Genomic DNA, 23,693 nt, shown 5'->3' with positions numbered 1-23,693 from the left:
GTATTTCTTCATTTCAAACATCCTTCTTCTCTCTGCTCAGAGGGAGGAGAGAGGACAAAGTCCTGGTGCCCACAAATCCTGTCAAAGATCCCCTACTCTAAACCTGACATCTTCCAAACATTCAGGCTCACGATTAAAGCAGGCAACAGCATCAGGATGCTCCAGGTCTATTTGCCCAGCCTGAACGTACATGTGCATTTGCTCCCCCTGCTCAGTGTCGGGGAACTAGGGAGCATTTCTAGAGTGTGGACAGAACGTTCCAAGAGCCCGGTTTTCAATCAGAAAATGCCATTTCACAAAAACAAGACTGCCTGGGGGAATGCAGCTGCTGGTGAAATTTTATTGAGAAAATGTCAGAATGAAGTGTTGTGACGGTGCCCAAATGTCCCAACTGACATCAAATCGGAACTGCTCTTTTTTTAAAAATCACTTTTTGAAACAGTCAAAATTGTAACAATGTTTTGACTTTACCAAAGGGTTTTTATCAGTCGAAAAGTCGGGTTTGGTTTTTCAGTTTAGTTTTGTAGAAAGTTTCAAAGCGTTTTATTTGTTCCAATGCGGAAAAGGGAAGAGATTTCGGTTTCCCTATCTCATGTGAGCATTGGGTGAAACCCCATTGCAGAAACCGCTGGTGTACTGGGGAGTTCCCAGCAGAGAATCAGCATGAGGTGTTGCAGACGATAACCACTTTTAGCTGTGCAGAACAGACACACACTGTGCTTCTTAGGGAAGAAAGCTGAGCCACCCCATTTCCTATGGCCCAGCCTGGAACAGCGTTTACATAAGCACTCTGACCAAACCACTCATGACATTTCCTTTTGCATTTCGTCATCATGGAACTCGCCTCCCCAGAGCAGCTCAGCTGTTCGGTTTCCGTAACGTGCCCGAAGTGCTCAACCCCTGTGCTGGCAGGGGATGTAGAATCCTCCCATCCCTCCCTTCTTAGTTGTAGCTGGGCATCCTCCCCTCGGCCTGACAAGGCAGAGGTGGGGAACCTCAGTCAAACAGGGTGATTAGAACTAGGGCTTGAAAGAAACTGAAAGATGCAATAGGCTGCCTTTGCCCCTCTCCAGGCCATTTGCAGGGCGCTCAGGGTGCATTAATGAACACCAGCCTGTGAAGCAAGTAGTTCTGACTCTTATTTTGCAAACAGGGTGGCCGAGGTAGGAAGCACTGTGCCTAAGGTTAGGCAAGTTATGGACAAAACCATTGAATTTCGTCCACAAGAACCAAGAAGTCCTGACTGGCAACTCCCTGCTCTAGCCCCTCAAGCCAGCTGCATGGCACGGGGATAAATGAAGACCATCCCCAGGAAGCTAGAGGAGAGGGGAGCAGGAGACCCGAGAGGTCTGTGTGCATGGGGCAGAATAATGGTGCACAAGCGCTAAGTTACGGTTATTAAAATGCCAATTTGCATTTATTCTCCCAACTATGCATTTTAATGTACAAGACGACCCAGCCAATGGTTATTTTACAAGGCCGTACTTTACTTAAAGAGGGTAAGAGGACACCACCACAGGGCAGGTCCAAGGGGAAAGCACAGCAGAGGGCATTTCTGAGAGCAGCAGAGCACAGCCCCTTGCAAAGCACTAGTGGAATCGGGCAAGGCTCTGAGTACAGACAGAACAGAGACTGCTTTGGTGAGTCTGTGTACAAAATGCAGGTGGGTGTGCTGTACACCTTAACCAGAGGGAGAATCCAAACCCCCCTGGAGCTGGAGCCGCTGAACATCTTGGCTTGGAGAGAAAAACACAACCAGGATTCCAGGACAGGAACACACACCCACAGGCAAGGATTAGAACAGAATGTGTCAGAGCTTCCTTATTGTGCAGAGTCTAATGGAACAGTATGAAGGCAGAGATTAAATGTTGCAGAGAATCTGTACAGAGCATCAGACAATAACAGGGGATGAGGGATTAGTATAAAATGGGACTGAAGTACAACACTGAGAGCTACTCAAATGCACTGTATGGTGTATACAAAACAGAAGTGTCTGCCGAAGACGTTTGGCCCTTCAGAGCCCAGGACCGGCTTAGGAGGACAGTCCACGCATGGCACAGAGAAGCAGCACTAGATGCCTCCCCGTACGTGCTTCAGGTAGTGGGTTTTGGGCAGTGGGGTGCAGGCCACATTGTATTCTCTAGACATCAGACCTAACAGCGCTTTTCCCATCCTGTACCCCGTTCACACACATGGGAGGGGGGGTGCAGGAAAAGACAGATACAGTACAGATGGCAGTCACCTTCTTCACGGGCATTGCCGCTTTACAGGAGTGGGCAGCCTTTACGCTTCTTGTTTTTCCTGACTTGTAAGCCGGCCCGAGTGGCCATCTCAAAGACTTCCCGCACGCCATCCTTCGTCTTGGCAGAGCACTCGAGGTATCCAAAGGCGTTGATTCTGTTAGCCATGTCCCTCCCTTCCTCCGGCTTCACTGGCTCCTAAGAGTCATTACAAAATAAACCTTCAGAATGCGGAGTTAAGCAGGCCAGACATGCAGTTAGAGAGGCGCCGCATCTCTAGGTACTGATACAACCATGACTACTCCTATCTGAGTGCCTCCCTCTGTGGAGGAGCAGCTAGGATCGTCTCTGGAAATGCTTTAATATCCTGCACCTCTCAGGGACTGGGATTCTGCTGGAACGTTAACAAGGCAACAACAGCAGTCAGTAAACCTCCGCAGGAGTAACTGCACAGCTGGGAAAGGCATCAGCAGGTCAGTCTGGGCTGAGCCAAGGGATTGCCCTGTTACTGTGGAGCAGGGATCACCATTGCCTCGTGCAGAGGCAGCTGCTCTCAATGGGCAACCACCCTCTACCCCTCAATGCACGAGAGGCTCCAGGGCACTCTGAAAGAGGAAGTTACAAGTAGCTGCAGGCCTGACTTACCCCACAGAGCATGCCTGACCCCAGATGCACTGCGGTTGCCATGGGGCTACGCAGCACAGCAAGAAGAGCAAACGTGTCTGCACAGATGTGGTGGAACTTTCCTTTAAGGGATGCTGGCATTGCCGCTAGAGGTGATGTAGCCCCTTTACCTGCTTCATCTTCGCTAGCTCCCTCCGGGTGTGCTCATCATTCCGTAGGTCCTTCTTGTTTCCGACCAGGATGATAGGAACATTAGGGCAGAAGTGTTTCACTTCCGGAGTCCACTTCTCAGGAATGTTCTCTGGAAAAGCCAGGCACAGGTAAGGACTTTGCACTGAGCTGACAGGGCTTTTTAAAATCATAGCAACCCCCTTGTAGGCCAGGCTACCACTGCTGCCTTCCTACGACGTTATAAAAGGCACATGTTTTAGGTTCTTTCCTGGAGAAATTGTACTGCTGAGCTGCACAGGACAGAGATGCAGTGAGAGCCTTATCCGCACACCCTGACGGCTGTGTCATTAGCAGAGAGGCTGGGTCCCATACCCCCATCACAGCTTCAAGCGGACACTGCTCTTCACACCACTGAAAAAAGCGTGAAGAAAAATCTCCACCCAAACCCCAGCAGCATTGCTAATGACACCCCTACAGACATGGCAAACAGAAGGGCCTTCAGAGAGCGAGAACATGCCAAGGAGCTGGGGAAAGGGAACAGACACTCATGAGGTCTGATTGCCAAGTGTGTGGATTCCAGCTGGTAGAGGGACAGCATCATTTGCAATTAGCCGCCATTTCCTTGTGAAAAGGAGCACTGTAGTCCCTCTCTCCCTGATGGACAGGGCTGAAGGGCACTTGAGCAGGATGTGGTACGATCATGCACGGGCCTGCAAGCCAAATGGGGTGGTTTAGCAAGAGCTGTAATCACAGCTGTGACAGACAATTGTTCACCCATGAGCATGGAGGAGGGGACTTCTCTTGCCAGTGGCACCAAGGCAGCCAATTCCTCCTTGGTCCAGAGAGTCCCACTGCCAGCCCCCCTCCTCCCTCCCAAGCAGCTGATGAGACACTGTACCAAGCAGAGAGCACTCTGGGAAACATCCTCACACCTATCTTCCCTCAAAGCCTCTGCCTAAACCTGCAGCCTGCCAAGCACAGCAACTTACTGAAATGGAAGCATGAAGATTTGGGCCTTATCTATGCTCACAAACAGCCCCGATTCAGCAGTGATGCAGCGACACCAGTTACTGCATTGGGGCCATTCTTGAGCGTAGACAAGGCCTTAGCAGTGATTGAAGTTGACATGAACAAGTTACACAACAGGTTTCCCAGGAGAAATTTCTTTTTCTTTACTATGAAGAAGCGTCAAAGGAAAGTAGATCATCTGCCACAAAATATCCAGGGTCAGGGAGAACCACAGGCAGCCAGGAATGGAAGTCAGAACTCCCCTCAACACATCCGCTTTAACGAAGGCACTGCCAGCATGTGAATTACACATTGCCAGTGCAGCAGGTAGGAGAGGAGCAGAATCATGTCCTCTTCAGCACAGGAGATCATTGCTACGGAGGGAGAGATCCTCTTCAGCACGAGCACCAGCTCCCCTGGGTTTGGACTAGATCTTCACAATGTCAGGACAACCAGACTGGATACTAGATTTAGCAACGGAGCTCTGGTTTGCTGGCAAAACTGTGCTCCTGGCTCCACTTTCCTACGGCCTTCTCGTGGGCTGTGAAAAGACACTATAACCCTGCTGAAAGCCAGGAATTTGTTGGGCATGGAGCGCCTGAGAATGGAGCAGAAGTGCCACAAGGTATCTGCACTTCTGCTCCTGCAGGTTTCACTCTAGTCACCTAAGGCAGGCTGCAGAAGGGGCTGGTGGGAGTTCTGGATAGACTGCAGGCCTCATCTTCGGGGATCTCTTTCTGGCAGCATAAGCAAACGCACTATATATAAGAGCAGGGTAGGTTTTTGCTGATGCCCAGAGCAGGACAGAGAGCGCATGATACGCCCTTTGGCTACAGGGGAGACCAGGCCGAAATCAAGACCTGGCAAGTGACTAGTGCTAGCTCAGACACATGGCTCTCTTCAGGAGCCCCAGCCATTGTCAAGAACAGCTGAAGCATTTTGGCCCCCAGGTCCTATCCCTGAAAGCCAGGACAGAGTATCCCCTGGAATTCGCCCTGACATTGCCAGACAATACCTGGATCTGCCAACACCTACAATGTCAAGTGTCAGACTCCTCTCTATCCACTTGGGTTTACACCCAGGTGCTGCAGAAGGAATGAGCGGCGAGGGCATGGGGCAGGTTGGACAGGGCTCCATTTATTTTGCAGCTGAGGAGGTTGCACGAGGAAGGAGTTGACTTGCAGAAGCCGAGCAGGAGCGATGCCGTGACATTCTAAGTCTGAGTGCCGAGTTTGTTTGCTAACAAGAACTTTTCTGTTCCTCTCCAGGCTATTCTAGGCTTTCGGCCAGACTCATCTCTGCAGACTGCAAGCAGAGCACTCTCAATCCAAGCCTGGGCTTAATGGTTTTGGAAGAACATGTTGTTAATAGTCCTGTTTAGAGTGAACTTCACCCCTGTGCAGCAAGCCAGCAGCACAAGACCCACCCACTTACCAAGTGGCTTTGTGCACAGCAGTGAAGTTCAGTCTAGTTCCTAAACCCCACGTTTGTTCCCCTGGCCCCAGTGATCCTACCTAAACTGTCTGGGCTGTCGATGGAAAAGCACATGAGAATAACGTCTGTGTCTGGGTAGCTGAGGGGCCGCAGCCGGTCATAGTCTTCCTGCCCCGCTGTGTCCCAAAGGGCCAGTTCCACCTAGAGAAGGAGAGATTTAAAGAAGGCAGCAGCATACCAGACGACCCCCCCCCCCGCCCCCAACTGCCTCAGGCTGTAATGATGGCAATTCTCTCTGGCAGGGAAGCAATCCGTTTTTCTCAGTTAAGACAATTAAATTGCTTTGCTAATTCTGGTAGATTTAAAGGTGACCAGGCAATGCCCCTTCCCTAATCCATGTCTGTGGGCCCACCCTGCTGAGCTTGCCACTGCATGCTGGGTTGAGGAGGGCATTGCTGGAAGCAGCCTGTCGGTCTTTGCTTCTCTCTTCCTCCCCTGCTGAAAGGCCTTTCCTCCTCTCAGAGGTACTGGAGAAAAACGGTAAATAGCCGAGACCTCGAATAGTCTCAACAGTAATGCCTGGCACAGGGCTTGAGGAGCCAGGCTGCCATGGCCAAAGCATTGGGACAGGGGGATGAGTTGTGTCACTGGACAGACGGCATGGCAAGAAGCGGGCAGATGGAGGGGAAGTGAGCAGATCTGCTGAGCGCACGGCAGCTGTAGCTGAAGAGTCCCTCGTGCAGAGACTGTCCACGGCTTGAGAATACAGGCGCTAGGCAAATGCAGATGGCCCAAGACCCCCAGGAAAGTTACCTGCTTTCCATCTACTTCGATATCAGCAATGTAGTTCTCAAAGACTGTCGGCACGTAGACCTCAGGGAACTGGTCCTTGCTGAACACGATCAGCAGGCAGGTCTTCCCGCAAGCGCCGTCTCCCACAATCACCAGCTTCTTTCTAATGGCTGCCATTGCTGCAGAGACAAGAGCAAGGTGAGCCACAGCCCCCAGGAAGGCCAATGGCACAGCACACATCGCTCATTTTGTGCTGCTCTCTTATGGGCCATGCAGCCCTGTGCATTTAAGTGCAGCACCAAGATTTGGGCTCCACATCAATGCCAGAACTCAGTGTGGGGCTGGTTTGGGGGAGGAGGGTGCACTGCAGATCCCCTCTCCCTGATGGCACATAACAGAGGTTACTTTGCCCCACCACTTGCAGAAGTCCTTATGGCACACTTCACTGCCAGTCAGGAGTAAGCCCAGGGGCCTAGCCAGATTCTGGTAGGCAAGTTACTGCACTGCACAGAACACCTGTCACGAGCCTGAGCATTCCCAGCATTGCATGTATCCACGTTGCTGCTTTTCAAACGTGCTTTGGATCCTTCTGAGCACGAGAAGTGGGTCTCAAATTTTGGGGGTACAATCATCAGGATAGGCCACACGGCTTATTGCTTGTGTCCCATTATGAATTCTGGGTACATCGTGGATTTATAGACATTCACATGAAAGAGCCCAGAGTCTGGGAACTCTATAAATCCGAACAGTCAATAAAAAGAGCTGACAGTGCACTAGTTTTTAAAATGCAACTTCCTGGCTACATCCCCTTGCACACAATCTTTCTGGGTCTTTTCGCAAGGTCAGTAATATAATTAGAGAAAGGGAGTCATGAAGTAATGGGATAAAACCCGACCAGCCTTTAAAACTAGTCTTGATTTAGAAGATCTTCAAGTAAAACAGTGAAGTTATGAACTGCTTCCATTTGCCAGGAGGGCACAGCAAACATGAGCTCTACAGGGTAAGAAAGCAAAAGCAGAATACCATTGGTCAATTCCCTGCTGGTGTAACGCCACTGAAATAAACAGGGAATCTAGCAGCATCACTCTGGATTTCTGTAAGTGAACCTGCTGAGTAGTGCTTAGTATCTACCCTCCTCCCAGATTATGAGCAAAGATTCCTATATGCACAAGAGGCAAGGAACATGAGGCATAGTCAGGATTGGACCAGTTTAGATGGAGTCTCAGATATCACTTCCAATACAAAACAGCTGGTTCCTGCTCAATACTGAGGACTCCAAGAATTCCAACTCTTAAAATTAGATTCAGTGTCTATGCCAGAAGACGGATCAAATGCCTGACTTCAGTCAAGTGGCCAGCAGTAAACAGAGAGCCAAGGAAATGGCAAGTGACTACATCAATAGTGTAGACAGAGAATACAGGTCCACGCTGGGTGATAAAGTGAGGTTTTATTCCTGGAACACTTTCCAGCCTTGCCTTTGAACACAGACTTATCAATCCAGAGACAAGGAAGGGCTAAGCAAGAGGCAGAGATAAGCAAGAGGCAGTTTTATTGCCCTCTACTGAGGCCTGGTCTAAAAAGTTAGGTCACCCAGCTACCTCACTCAGGGGTGTGAAAACTTCACTCCCCAGGCATGGTAGTTAAGATGAGTTAACGGCTGGGTTAACCTCCCCAGGGATTGTATTACCTGTGCTGACAGAACCCTTCCCATCAGCTAGGCAGTGTCTATGCTGGAGCATTTCAAGTGTAGAGAAGCCCTGAGTGAAAAGTAACGTATGAGAAAAGTGCCACGGTGACAATTCAAGAGACAAACTCTCTTCTTCTTCACCACAGGTGTAACCTGTGCAGTGGCACTGAACGCTAGTGGCACTGAACGCTCTCCCCACACCACACCTTGCTGACCTGGAGCACACCTTCCACTTCCTGTTTTCCAAAGGTGACTGGGTAATTCATTCTTTATCTCAGTTCAGTTCTTGAGTCTACCCAGCTTGCTAGCAAGGGGGACAGCTATGCCACTGCGATGGTGGCCCACAAAGAACTGGACTGAGCCATTTCACACAGGGCCCTGAGCAGTAATGGGCACAAATAGCAATCAAAGCACGTTGATTATTAAAGTTGGGTGGAAAGAAGAGCACCTTAGACAAGTCTGTTAGATCTGCACAGATGGCTGCTGCTGCTAGAGAACAAGTCATGAACTGATCCACAGGTCTGCAGTGCAGAGCCGGGCACCTAATACCACTATTCTGAAGGGAAATACTGTGCAATGTTCATGGGAGGTGACTTTGCTCTCTGCCTAGACAGCAACCCTTGCATTCACTACAGAGGCGAGGCAACCCCTCCTGGAGTCCCCGGGGAGAGGAGGTTCCAATCTGTACAGCCCATAAGCGCGACTGCTGTTTGCCTTGAAATGCCAAACTGCACTGGGCCACCAGTTGCCCCAGTGTCCCAGCCTGTGGCTAAATTTTGCACACCCTTATCTGGATTTGAATAATGACAATGAGCACCCATCCCCAGCTCCACATTTACATAAGGATTTACATACGGTTTGTGCCTGCCCTTGTAACTGCACTAACCCGGGAAGTCCGAAAACCCTCGCTCTACTAGTGTACCCTTGATACTCAGAAGTATCCAAAGCACATTACAGTGCAATCTCTCACATCACTCTGTCTAGAGATACCACTCAAGGTCAGGCCCCAGGCTGTGCCACCATATTAAAAGACAAGGTCCCTGTGCTGAAGAGCTCACAGTCTCAGTCCTAAGGGCTGGTTTACACGGAGAACTTACATCGGCATCACTACATCTCTCAGGGGTGTGAAAAACCCACATGTAGTTACGCTGACCTCACCTCCCGGTGTAAAGCAATGGAAGAATTCTTCTGTCGACCTAGCTACTGCCTCTCAGGGAGGGAGACTGACTATGCAGAAGGGGGAACCCCTCCCGTCAGCAGAGAGCGTGTCTTCAGTGCAGCATTATAAAAGGGCAGCCACAGCCGTGCTGCTACCGTGGTTTAACTGTAGACACGCCCTTAGTAAATTTCGAGGACAGAGGTTTGACCTGGTGCCTTGTTACCTACCCAATGGGTCAGAAGTCAGTAGAAACAGTATGTTCTGCTCATACTGTGGCATCTGTGTATGCATGTCATGTCACATGCATCATCAGAGAACCCGTCTGTTTTGCATCTTTTTGCATTCATGAGAACTTGTCACACAAAATGCCTATTATCTGTTGCATAGTGGCAGAAAGGATTTAACAAGCTGAATCCATTTTAACATGATGAGCAAATTATTCTCTCCCCCCCCCCACCTTGAAAAAAACAAAGTAATGATTAAGGTAATTAATTGCCTTACACTATGAGATTGTGTTTCTAACCTCCCACTAAAAGCTCACTTGGAACACACAAATGGGCTGTCTTTCAAAATAAGTGTGTGATTAACTGATCACATAAACGTCACCACATCACAGCCTCATCCTGACTGAACAGTAATTATTTCAGTTACCACAAAATAAGCCTGTAGTGCCATGATGTAATAACTCAAGACCCAACATGAATAAGCATTTCTACTTGAGGAATGTCCACCAATCAGCTGTACAAGCTGCTGAAGGGTGGGGGCTAGAGGCATTCATGGAGTTAATTCACAGAAAAACCAGTTGATATTCCCAGAATTAGCTGAGAATCTCCAGATAGCCACATTTAGGGGTCGAATAAGCTCCTAGAGCAGCGTTTTCAGAGGACACCCAGCCTCGTTTGAGGTATGTGTTTCTTGCACCATATTCACAGTCTGCAGGATGTGGAAAACCCGCAGAGCGTGAAAGGTGTATTACTTACGCAGGGCTGTTTTCAGGCCATTTGTGGATAACAGCTGCAATGCTAGTGAGGAACCTATGCTTTAGCTCAATCTATCTAGCCCATTTTAAAGGCTGGAGCCTTCTCTAGACTAAGACTTTTCAAACATGTTACTGTGCTATCCTCATGCCTTCATATCGCTGGGGCCTTGTCCAGATGAGGATGTAACCTGCGCTCCCAATCTAATTTCCTTCTCCCACTCTGGCTGTTTCTGTCATTCTGTGCTTCTCTGTGCATGGAAAAGGCCTTACAAACCCATTTCACCAAGCCACTACCCTCTACATTCAAATCCCTCTGGGATTCTTTCACAACACCAACTCACAAATAAAAAAAACAACTCTATCCCCTCCAGGTTACACACACCTATGGTGTGTTCTTCAGCTGTAAGCTCTTTGGAGCAGAGACTGTATTTTTGGGCCTGTTGCATGGCATATTTGTTAGCACTTAAGATCAATGTGCAAAAGTGTTCGGAGAAGAGGAAGCAGAGGCCTGTGTGTGTAAGGGTCAGCTACACGCCTGGCACAGGGCAGCCCACTCAGAGCACATCTGGCATCATTTTACCCAGGGTCCATAACAAAGCATCCTTTGCCACACAATCACTGTTTGAGTTAGCCCTGGTACGGAGAGTAGGCAGTGCTGCCAAACTGCACTCAGCAAAGAGCACTGAAATCCCTCGATAAAGTAACGATTCTATTTTCAGCCTGAACTTCAAAAAGGGACAGGTTTTTTTAAAAAAAGAATTATGCCTTCACGTCCTTGAGTCTCACAATATGGCAATTATAACTTAGCCACAGAGGGCTCAGTGCTCAGGCACAAAATGCCTCCTGTGAAACAAGAACCAGGTTGCTTAAAACTAGGTTGAACAAAGCAATAGAAAAATACATACTCGAGGAAACAAACATCCCTTGGCTGGGAAATGCACTATAACCTAACAGTTCTTTTCCATCTCCGATTTACAGGATTCCTTGATCCTAAGAGTCTGACTCGTTCTTTTATCATCTGCAAAACACACTGAATTCCCTGTGTCCAGGGAAGGCTTGGGGCAGGACTTCAATGATAGCTCACTGTCTAATCCCTTATTAATTACAATTCACTCCAGCGGTGGGGAGGACAAAGCCTTCCAAAGCAGCACCAGCCCTGACCATTCTGAGCACTGTAGCCTGAAGTCAAACACTGACTTGCTGCATACCTGCCGAGATAAGGCTGCCCCCAAGGGATTAACCTACACGATTTTTGTAAACACAACAGCCACAAGCTTTCCCTGCGGATCCTGCAGGAGGCAGGGTTTCGGTTTTTTCCTATAAAGCCAGGCATGCCACCTTCACAGCTTAATTTGATTTTTTCCCTGCAAGGTAATAAGACCATTTTTCAAAATATCAAAGTCCCTCTTGGAGACAATTCATCATTCCTGGGCCTTGTATCAGCGTTTCTACCTCACCAAGTAACGCCTGCCCTGTGTATGTGCTCTTTTTCTCCCTCCTCTCGCAAAGATGTGTTCTGCAGGTCAGGAAGAGTGAAGGCAGACTATTCCCTGTACATTTTAATTGTAAGATAGCATGAGATTTCCCAAGGACAGTCCCATTTGAAGAGGTGCTTCCATATTTTTGCACCTTGTTCAGCAGTGTAGACCCGCAAGCCATTTTTCCTTTTTAACTATTATTTTTCCCTGCTTTGGTGAAGCAACACATGTGCCGCCCCCCCCTTTAAGCGGCATGGCACAATGGATAGTAAACAATACAAGGCACTTTCATAGTTACACTGCTATGTCCACACCATGGGGTCACACTGGTATAGCTACAGAACATGTGTCTAGACCAGGCCTTAGACTCATTTTACAGGAACTGAGTGTAGCTTACCTAAAGCTATACTGGAAATCTCTGTCAGAGCCAGGATTAGAACTTGACATTCCTGGCTCCCAGGCTGGGCTCAGACTGTATCCTTCTCCCGGAAGTAAACAGGGAGGGGGAGTACAGTGTATGATGTGGACAGAGGCATGTGGATTTGTCCTTATGTAGGTTCATGGCCCAGTTAAAAGGAAAACTGAGACTCCTTCAACTCACAGGAATAATTTAATCCAGCCCGGCAAAATATTCACAAGTTTACCAATATAGGTACAAATGAAGATTTCCTTGACTTTCACCATGACGTGGGAAGAAACAGTAGTGATATTTCACTCACCTGTCTAAGGCTATGTCTACACTTGCAGACTTTTTGCGCTGTCAGTTTCACCGGTGATAGAAAGCACTGGTTTGTGTACTCACTTTCTGACGCCTGTGGAAGTGAGTGTTTACATTTGCAGCCCTTCCATCCCTGATGAGAGCAGCGCACTGAGGGCAGCTATTCCACAGTGCAGCTCTCTCCATTTTGACGACAGGCCTTGGGGGAAGGGGGCATGTGATTGCAGGGCATCCTGGGTCCCTGCACAGCCTCCTCTCCCCAAACACTGATCAGCTCCAGGAGTTCAGCATCGCTCCAAGCAGGGGATCCCATGGAGCAGGCATCGTCACCTGACCAGATAAGTGAGCACTTGCCAAGAAAACAAAAAGGCAAATTTAAAGTTCCGGGGCCTTCCAGGGGACGGGTGGACGTCTGTCTACCTGGCGTCAGAACAGCAGAGCTGGTGGCCAGAGTGGTCACCCGGGCACGGTGGGATATCCTGCAGAGGCTAAAAGCTCTGTAAAAGAGGAAGAACGTGTCTTCACTCGCACATCACTGCAGAAGCATCACTGTTAAGAGCTGTACGCCTCTCATGGAGGTGGTTTTCTGAGTTTCACCGCAAAAAGTCATTGGCAAGTGTAGATGCTCCCACGGTTTATGCGCAAAAAAGGGACTTTTTCCGCTTTAAATGGCAAGCATAGACATGCCCTAACACGAACGAGTTGATTGCTCAACCAGAATGTTGCAGGGCTGACTTTAATCACCTCAAAGAAAGAGCAATAACTGTCCAGTCCCTTTAAAAAGAAGATTTCATGGCCTAGTGTCCCCAGGTTTTGTCCTGTGTGACCATTTCTGTTAGGGGCGTGATTCTTTTTTAATCCTGAACAGTTATATCAGCACAACCCCATAGTGTGGATGCGGCTATACCAGAATAAGGGAGTCTTCAACCATTATTCCCATTTTCACACAGGAAGGGAAATATCTCTACCAGAATAACTGCATACACACTCGGGGGTTGTACCGCTTTAACTAGACTGGTATAGATCAAGTGATGCAACTTTCTAGTGTAGACAAGTCCTAGGAGTAGGAAGCTTTTTAAGCAGAGAAAGGAACTAGTTAGTTGTACACTGTGCTCTCTAGCACTAATGCAGGGGGACTTTACTCTCACACTGACCTGCTTAATCTGAATTGGGGACAAAGCACCTTTGATTAGGTCAGCTTTCATCCAGAGTGATTTTTACGTGCCTGTCATCAACGATAAAAATGAGTGAAGATCACACTGAGCTGGAGATCTCCGTTTCATTTGTCTCTCCCTTAACAGGTTATTGGGCCAAGACAGATTAAAATGGGAATTGCTAAAACTCCAATCTTCTTCAGATAATGAGAGGGGAAAAGTGCTCAGAGCCCTCCCACATCTCCCCTCAAAGGCCTGTGGCTGTCTAATTTAGATCTGCAAAAATGTAACTTTCCAGACAAACTCTTTGTAAACAGCCTGGGCCAGCGCGTGAACGAATAATGCATTGTGTGAGCTCTAACTGTGTTTCCAGTGCCTAGCTGTACACGCAGGGCCTGAACGTGCAGCTGCTTTGTGCCCGAATAGCAAAACTTTGTCAAGTCATCAAACTGAATTCCAGGACAGGGCAAGAGGAGCCGCACGCAAAGGCAAAGGGCGAAGATATTCCCCCATTCTCCAGAGTGAGCACTGACACCCAAACTGAAGAGAACATTGCTAATTTCCTTCCCTCCCCATAAAGCTTCTTAATCTCAGGCAATTTTGTGACAACTACGCACAGCAGGGTGGGCAAAGTGGCTGGCTCTCCATACTGGGGATTCTTCCTCTGGCATAGCTACATTGGTGCAAAAAGGCACTCCGCCACTTCCGCTTACCTTTGTACAAGCCTCGTATAACATCGGGGCAGCACGTCTACGCTAGTGGTCTCAACGGGTCCTCAGGACAGACAGGCCATCAGGCCCTGCAATTCTACAGGACTCTGAGGGCTTGGCTACACTTGCGAGTGACAGCCCAATAAAGGAGCCCCGGGCGCACTAGCTCACTCCCCATCCACCCTGGCAAGGCACGTAGAGCGCTCTGACTCTGTGGCTACAGCGTGGCTGGTCTCCACCTCGGCGAATGGGATAACGTTTGCTGCGCCCCCGCTGGAGCGCCGCAGTGCCAGTGTGGACGAGGTGTTGCTTTACTGTGCTCCGACCAGCCTCCGGAAATGTCCCATCATCCCCTTAAGTCAAGTGGCCACTCTTGTCATTGTTTGGAATCGACTGTAGGAATGCCGAAACGCCCTTTGAAAGCTCCTCGTTTCTGACAGCCGGCTGCTTATCTGCTCCAAGACAAAGCAACCATTAGTGTGGAATGCTGTGCGTGGGGGGTGGAACTTATAAGACAGCATGCTGACATGCTCTCAGGCCCCCCAAAACCCACTCTCTCCCCCCACATACACACAACACTCTCCCTGTCACACCCCACCCCACCAAGGAACAGACAGTTGCTGCAGTAAGTTAATATTCTCACTCATTTCAGACCCTTCTTTCTTTGGGCAAGAAGAACAGGAAGGTATTTAATAGTTTATGCGCACATGAAAATTCCAGGTCGCACTAACCGAGGAATTTCATCTAGGAAGGATTCACATTCCCAAATGAGCTCACTAAACCACAAATGCACAGATTAGCTGACAGTCAGGAGCCCTGGCTGGTCACAAGTATTTTATTTAAACAACACGTTCGTACGTGAGGGTTAACGGAATGAAAAGCTACTGTAAGAGAACCCAGTCTGCTCCCAGGATGATTACACATGCACCCAGCTCCTACATTAAAGGAAATAAAAGATTAAGGCTGCATCATAATTAGCTGGGAGCGAAAGATTAAGAACAAAATTCAGAGGCTGACTTACATTTCCAAAGCAAGCTGAAGAGGGTGCTTCTAATCTGCATATTTAGTCCTGCTCTAGCTCCTGTTACAAAGCATCTGGGAAAGAATCCCACAGCAGAGGCTTTCCTAAAGCTGCGCCACTCACAAAGGCAGCAGCCCTGCATTCACTTTACAACCCGCCTCTGTAAATCAGGGGCAGCAGTCCAGCTTTTATAGCCTCTGAACAGCGCACTAAACACCGTCTGCAAACATGCCTGGTGTGAAGGGGAGTGTGGAGACGTTTTATCATGGTAAAGCCAAGTAAATTGGTTAGTCTCCAAGGTGCCACAAGTCCTCCTTTTCTTTTTGTGGATGCAGGCTAACACGGCTGCTGCTCTGAAACTAAGTCTTGTAGTAACCCCGGAACGTAAGAGGTCAGCAGGCACTGCAGTCCTAGTACAACCCGTGGAGCGTTCCCTGCCCAATGCCCGTTACTGCCATCGGGCTAGTAATAAAAGCGAACCCGGAATTTACCAGATGGGTAGCATTAGAATGAAGGAATCAATTTGACAAGACCTGACAGCCCTAACCCAGGAGAAATTCAGGACTTTAAAATGAATTCAAATCCAATTAAAAGCAAAAAAAAAAAGGTACAGTAATATTAAAACTGAAGGTAACTCTGTGGTAGTTACTGGTTAACTTTTTAGGACAAGGCCAGTTTTACACAACATGTTAAGATTTTACTTGACTGACCTTAACCCAAGTTGCCTGATGCCTTTTTTCAACAATTGTTTGTACAGTCCCCACGCAATTGTATTGAAAACAATCCTTTGCACAAAGGAATTGCCTCTCATCAAAAGGTCTGAAGCTCTTAAACACATTAAGCATTACATTAATCCCCTTTAAACACACACTTGGGAAGTAGAGAAGTATCAGGAGTTTAAGGCCAGATGAGACGACCAAATCATCTGTCTGACCTTCTGCATATCACAAGCCACTAAACCCCTGCCAGTTATCCCTGCATTGAGCCCAGTAATCTGGATTAGACTGAAGTGTTACAGCCCCCAGATCCCCGCATTACTGTATGCCACAGGTAGATAACAACAGAGACAGAGGTACACTAATGACTGAGGCCCCTGCAGTTGACCAGGTGAGAGATACCCAGGTGAACCTAGCTAGCATTCCGCACAGATTTGTCCAAAGGCAGTGCCAGGAATAAAACAATGGAGACTTGGCTTCCAGTCCCCACAAAAACTACATCCCCTTCCACCCCAACAACATTCCCCAACATCAACAAGCAGCCTTGCACCTCTCCTAATTAACACACTTAAATTACACTCCATGATCCATACGACAGACAGAGAGACAGACACAAAATCAGAAAGGATTCTGGGGATTTCTTTGTTTGGTGACAGAATCCCAGAGGATTTCAGCCCAAACCTGGAAATAGTCTTTACAAGTGGCTCACCACTACTCAGCTAGTAAAACTTTGGAACAAGATTGCTTTTGTGCAGCTCTACATGAACAGTGGCTTTTTAGTAAGTGGTGTGGTAGATTTAAGATGGAGATATTTAGAATATCAAGGGCATTCCAGGTTAGAACAGCAAGTGGGAAACCTCATCAGGTATCAGGAATTTTGCAAAGGATTGCGATATTTTGTGTGTTGGGGGAAGACAGTGAGTAGACAGACACTTTAGACCCATATATCCAAACTATGTGGCCATCCTGGGCCATTAACCTGACAGTGGATAGCATGGACCCCCAACAAGCTGGCATTAGGGGGAAGGGGAAATTTCCTGAGGAAAGCTTAAGAACTACAAATAGCTGCAAGCCATCATCAGCTGAATGATGCAACTTGCAAGGGCAAATCCCCACCCATCCAGGCTTCAGAATGTTGAGCTCACTTCAAATCACAGCACTGGTCACCTTTAACGGCTGCATCACCACCACTTCTGGGCCAAGAGCCTTGCAGGGTTACTTGCTGGGTTTGAGGCTGCAACATTACTTAGGTCAGCTCCAGAAAGGGCCCATTGCCTCTGAGTAACTCCAGTCAGCCTCACCTCAGTCCCTGGAAAAATCATGGAGCAGGTCCTCAAAGAATCAATCCTGAAGCACTTGCATGAGAGGAAAGTGATCAGGAACAGCCAGCATGGATTCACCAAGGGAAGGTCATGCCTGACTAATCTAATCGCCTTTTATGATGAGATTACTGGTTCTGTGGATGAAGGGAAAGCAGTGGATGTATTGTTTCTTGACTTTAGCAAAGCTTTTGACACGGTCTCCCATAGTATTCTTGTCAGCAAGTTAAGGAAGTATGGGCTGGATGAATGCACTATAAGGTGGGTAGAAAGCTGGCTAAATTGTCGGGCTCAACGGGTAGTGATCAATGGCTCCATGTCTAGTTGGCAGCCGGTATCAAGTGGAGTGCCCCAGGGGTCGGTCCTGGGGCCGGTTTTATTCAATATCTTCATAAATGATCTGGAGGATGGTGTGGATTGCACTCTCAGCAAATTTGCGGATGATACTAAACTGGGAGGAGTGGTAGATACGCTGGAGGGGAGGGATAGGATACAGAAGGACCTAGACAAATTGGAGGATTGGGCCAAAAGGAATCTGATGAGGTTCAATAAGGATAAGTGCAGGGTCCTGCACTTAGGACGGAAGAACCCAATGCACAGCTACAGACTAGGGACCGAATGGCTAGGCAGCAGTTCTGCAGAAAAGGACCTAGGGGTGACAGTGGACGAGAAGCTGGATATGAGTCAGCAGTGTGCCCTTGTTGCCAAGAAGGCCAATGGCATTTTGGGATGTATAAGTAGGGGCATAGCGAGCAGATCGAGGGACGTGATCGTTCCCCTCTATTCGACATTGGTGAGGCCTCATCTGGAGTACTGTGTCCAGTTTTGGGCCCCACACTTCAAGAAGGATGTGGATAAATTGGAGAGAGTCCAGCGAAGGGCAACAAAAATGATTAGGGGACTGGAACACATGAGTTATGAGGAGAGGCTGAGGGAGCTGGGATTGTTTAGCCTGCAGAAGAGAAGAATGAGGGGGGATTTGATAGCTGCTTTCAACTACCTGAAAGGGGGTTCCAAAGAGGATGGCTCTAGACTGTTCTCAATGGTAGCAGATGACAGAACGAGGAGTAATGGTCTCAAGTTGCAGTGGGGGAGGTTTAGATTGGATATTAGGAAAAACTTTTTCACTAAGAGGGTGGTGAAACACTAGAATGCGTTACCTAGGGAGGTGGTAGAATCTCCTTCCTTAGAGGTTTTTAAGGTCAGGCTTGACAAAGCCCTGGCTGGGATGATTTAACTGGGAATTGGTCCTGCTTTGAGCAGGGGGTTGGACTAGATGACCTTCTGGGGTCCCTTCCAACCCTGATATTCTATGATTCTATGATTCTAAGGGCCTGGGTGCGAAGGGGAAGTCCTCCTAGGCTGGCTCCCTCTTCCTTGGTCTGGGAGCATCTCCCTCCCTTAGCACCATATGTAACAGTACGATGAGAGCACTCCCCCCTGCCCCAGCTACGGGCCAGCCTGCTCCCTGGCACTGTGCTGCCAATCCCTCTTGGCTGCACCACTGGGGTGACCCTTCAACAACAGAGGGAAAGGATTCCTAATTGGTGGTCCAGGGACCCCATATGACCTGAGATTCCTGTCCCCCCAAGGTACTCATACCCCACAGATGCCCTCCTTACTTAGGATTCTGTCCCTGCAGGAATATTACTCACAGAACACCAACCCCAAGGCTGGGCAGACATGCAGATGGCATCTTTCAGGGCAATGTGTGGTCAAGAGACACACGTAGGTTGGCTGTGTCAGCTGGCAGGAGCTGTTCCTGGACAGTGACGTGTGAACCTGGGCATTCCAGGAGTTTCGATCTGCTACAGATCAGGGCTCCCTCTGACAAACTGATCTGACACCAAGGCTTGTACAAAGGTCGATATCCGGGTCCCAGGAGTTCAGCTCATGAAAATGCAAGATGTTGGCGCGACAGACAAAAATAAAGGGTACAATATGCTCTGATGCCCACATCTCTATAGAAAGATTGTGGGGGACACTGTATCCAAGCAGATGAAGGAATGAATCACCTACCTGTTAGTCCATCTTTATTTACCACGAGCAGCAGATCAGCTATGCATGCATCACGCCACAGATTCATTAGACAGGACAAGGTAAACCTGGGGCCACTTAACGTATTTGCCTTGGGACACAAGAGTCCTTTGCCCACCACTAATCCCACTTTCCACCTTGTGTCTGTTATTCCATAATCGGAAAGCCTTTAACGGAAGGGGACAGGGGTTGTGAGGCAGCCCTGATGTTCCTGGGAAGGGCCAGTCTGCAGGGTGGCGAAAGGAGGAAGTTCAGGGAGACAAGTGAAGTGGCCTGTTCCCAGAAGACAGGAAGAGAAAGGCAAGGAACGTGAGATTAGCCAGCACAGAGCCCAGCAGGATTTCTATAGAAGATGATGTTAAAACTATGTAATACACAGGTTAAAAGATTTCTATACATCTGGGTAGAATGCTTAAAAATTGTCCAAAAGTATGGAGTTTGGTTTAAAAAGTCATAAAGTACATCCAGTACATAATCTGCAATATCCCAAATTAAAATTAATAAATTTAACAATACAGTTTAAATATTAGCATCCAAATATTTGGTAAAAGCAAACCCAGCCGGCAATCTGCGCCTAACATGGAAGAGCAATACTAGCCACCATTAGAGCAGGGCAAAGGGCTTTTTGGCAAATAATATATTGTTTGGGGCACCAAAACTATCTGTGAATCAGGTCGAGTTCAATGAATAGTTTTGGCCAAAAACAAACACACACACCTTTAAAAGATTCCGAAATTTCAAACCATTTCCATTAGACCTTTTGTTTAGAAAATGTTGTTTTGAAAGTAACATTCAAAATGTTGCATTTGACTCCAATGATTTTTTTTTTCATTTTAGCAAGAAAAACCTGAAAATTTCTGTTTCAATTCAAACCAAACAAGAACCAAAAACCTCAATTCTTCTCACATCTCTAGCCATAATGCAACTCCACCTCCTTCTCCCCTCCACTTCCTTACTCCCCTAGCTAAGCATTAATGCTGCTGAAAATACAACAGTGTTCTAAACAGATGCTTTTAGAAGTGGCCAGGCTCATTGCAGAAAAGCCAGGAGCTCACAGATTGTTGCCTTGCACTTTACAGGCCGTCTAGAAATTATATAACATGATACTGTGTTACGTAATTTATTAACAGCCCCTTACAATATTCAGAGATGGAGGAATTCAAGATACTCCCAAAATTGTGGGGGTCATCAGGCCAAAAGGCGGCTTCTCCTACCCTGCCCTTGTCCCATTCTTTCTTCCTCTCTCCCCAAATGCTACCACAGAAGCCTTGATCTTACAGAGAAAGACATCTCCTGCCCCATGTTCTCCATGCATCTGCCTGAAACCTGCCTGAGGCTGAGCAATCAAAAGACAGATCCATGACTCATCCACCCAATAAATTGTTCTACCCCACCCATAACTTGGGCACAGAGTTGAGACTCACATGTATTCACAAGGAAGGGTAAGCAGCCAGAAATAGTCCTTCGAGCAAAGATTCCAAGATACTAAATGCAAGCTAGTGTCAGAGAACTTGTGACCAGTTGGATGGAAATGCTGCCCAGCCATTACAATTCCATTAGAAGAAATACATGTCATGGGTCCATTTCCTCCTGCTCCTCTTTATAACAACATCATACAAGCAGTTAGTCCAGATATTTTGCTGTCATCCAAATGCAAAATGACACTGACCATTGCCAGACACTAACTCAATGTTTGCTCTCTATGTAAAGCCACCAACCCATATCCCTCTAGTTTTGCTCGTAACAAGCCAAAAGCTTAGAATCTATTTTAACTCAATCATGCCTGTTTAACATCTGATTAAATATTTCTGGTGAAATAAGTTTGAGATATTCACTTGTGCAAAAGCTACATCTCTTTAGGTCTCCCCAAGTGCATAATTCAAATGAAGACACCTACAATAAAATTTCTTTTGCCTTCCAATATTTCCCCCTTTAGCTTCACCCTGAGTGCATTCATCTTCTTTTCCAACTTACTTTTGGAGGCTTACTTTAAAGTCAGACACACATCCCAAGTTTTTTTCTCCTGCTGATAATAGCTCATCTTAACTAATTAGCCTCTCAGTTTGTATGGCAAATTCCACTTTATCTTCTTACTATATGTTCCATTCTATGCATCCAATGAAGTGAGCTGTAACTCACAAACGCTTATGCTCTAATAAATTTGTTAGTCTCTAAGGTGCCACAAGTACTCCTGTTCTTTTTACACATCCCTTAGGATCTGCCATCAACATTCATAAAATACCAGCCTGCATTCTTTTCATAAGGAGATTAGCTTATCTTTTCAGGCAGTGTTTGTGTCACTCAAGACTACAATGTCCTTCCTGGGGAGCAGCAGATGCATAATGCAAAAGGCTTTGTTTGTGTTTGAGATAACAGTCCCTAGACCACAAGAAGTTCACAGAGGAAATCATGAAGAAAATTTCAGGAGATTAGTTTAAAGTTGCCAGCAGAAAATCTGAATAATTAAAGGGCATCAACATCAGACATGGAAAGCCTCTACAGCCAAAGCTTTCAGGAGGAACTAGCAGATTTTGGGTGTCCAACCTGACATCCCTCAAAGGGGTGTGGAGGTGGGTATTCAGCTTTTCATGAAAAGCAGACTCCTTTAAGATGCTTCAAGTTGTGACTAGTGATTTCTGAGTGTTCTTTACAGGGGTCTCAGTCATCTCAGATTCAACTCCCATGAACATTAGAGGGGAGTAAGAGATTATCCTTATCAAATAGTTAATCTATTTCAACATTTCACAAATTATCCCTCCCTCCTTCTCTTTTCCAAACTGAGAATTTAAGCGAAGAGGACTGAGCTACTGAAGAAAGGATGCCAGGTTTAAGAAAGATTTCCGAGTAACAGCTGTGTTAGTCTGTGTTCGCAAAAAGAAAAGGAGTACTTGTGGCACCTTAGAGACTAACCAATTTATTTCCGACGAAGTGAGCTGTAGCTCACGAAAGCTTATGCTCAAATAAATTGGTTAGTCTCTAAGGTGCCACAAGTACTCCTTTTCTTTTTAGGTTTAAGAAAGTCTTGGTTGTGAAGATACCTCCCCTCCCACAAAAAGAGGCAAGTAGTCAGAAATGTTTAAGTAGGCTTTTGAAAGGTCTTTCCTATATCCTACGTTAATGTCTGTTCTGAGGGATTGTGCTCCAAGCAGCTACAACAAACTGAATTAATCACTGCAAAAAATAGCAACAATTCTGTCATAGCTATTATAAGTCCCCCTTGGGTTTAATGACTCAGGATTGAAATTCCTACCACATAGGAAATGGGGAATTTCTTTGGTAAAAGAATACATCTTTCATCCAGTTGCCACTGTGGGAGCAGGTTCAAGACAATCCTACACTCATGATAGTTATGGAGATGGAACTTAAATCCAAGTATACAAATACGTGATCAGGATAGGGAGGTTCTCATCAAGAATAAGTTGCACTATTAAAGAAAATAGCACAGACACCAAGCAGGGGCAATATCCTGAATCAGTGCTAGTTACCATCTGACCCAAATGCTATTACATACAGATGGGGAAATATAGCCAGGGGTACTTGTTCCTCATGTAAGAAAGGTTAGCTAGCTTGTAACTTTCAAAGCAATTAACAATACTGCAGAGAAAGTTACTGCCTTAGTCTTCACTGCCAAAAAAGAGATGAATTTTTACCATGGGATAACTAACACGTGTTCGGCTATCCCACTGTAAAATCCTAGTGGCCATCAGACATTGTAGTTTTTACTGTGAGGTAGCTAGCTACACAAGATGAACATTATGTCCCCGCCCATGGCTGCCTTCATCTAGTTACCTCATAATAAAGAATGCCTGGTCTCCACTAGAAGTTTGCAGTGAGATCGCTGAAGCGCATTGTAAAACCAAAACCAAACACACCTATTTTGGTGCAGTAAAGACATATGCACCGTGCAAGCCTCAATACCATTTCAGTTAGTTCTGTGAGCAGCATAACCAGCTTTACTCAAGCCCAGCGGACAGACACTCAAGAAGAGGGGAGGGAAATAAAACAAAGTAAAGCAACCCAAGAAACTGTTTCTGAAATGACACTGCTGACAGACTGGCAAAAGATGGAACAGGCTGTCTGAACGCTTTGATGATTCCTTGAGTTGAAATGGCCTTTGTTTGCATTTCACCTGTCAGAGCTTGATCCACTTTCCCCATCATCTCCACCTTGGTGATTGTGGAAGCCTTTCTAGTGTCTCAGAAAGTTCCCAGTATACACCACTCAGGTGGCTGATTCACAGTCATGATATGGTGGTCTAGCCACCTAGTGCGCTGAGCACTAAACTGACCGGGTAGTGACTAGAACACTCCCTACAGTAGCGTCTGGAATGCAAGGAGCTGACTTTTCTCCAGGAGATGAGCATGGATCTCTAATGGATCCCGGACCAATTTACTTCCCCATTTCACTATCTAGCCGGGCTGGATAACACCACTGAGCTTTAGGGAG

General features: G+C 47.1%; 1 protein-coding gene across 2 annotated transcripts in view; it reads right to left on the bottom strand.

Annotated features, from left to right (window-relative positions):
* Positions 1–320: 320 nt before the first annotated feature.
* RHOC (ras homolog family member C) overlaps positions 321–23,693 on the bottom strand; it is a 35,810-nt gene continuing 12,437 nt past the window's right edge. The window contains exons 1-5 of one of the 2 annotated variants that reach the window (XM_084611453.1): positions 6,291–6,448; positions 5,558–5,678; positions 3,035–3,165; positions 2,243–2,438; positions 321–1,835 (exon numbers count right to left, since the gene is read on the bottom strand). In XM_084611453.1, the coding sequence (XP_084467579.1) occupies positions 2,265–2,438; positions 3,035–3,165; positions 5,558–5,678; positions 6,291–6,446 (582 nt within the window). In that variant the 5' untranslated portion in view covers positions 6,447–6,448 and the 3' untranslated portion in view covers positions 321–1,835; positions 2,243–2,264. Of the gene's footprint in view, positions 2,439–3,034; positions 3,166–5,557; positions 5,679–6,290; positions 6,449–23,693 lie in introns of those variants that run through there. The other variant, XM_084611454.1, reaches the window with a different exon arrangement.

This window comes from Lepidochelys olivacea (assembly GCF_965140295.1).
Source record: "Lepidochelys olivacea isolate rLepOli2 genome assembly, chromosome: 21".
Taxonomy (NCBI): Eukaryota; Metazoa; Chordata; order Testudines; family Cheloniidae; genus Lepidochelys; species Lepidochelys olivacea.
This window is presented reverse-complemented; position numbering and strand designations above follow the sequence as displayed.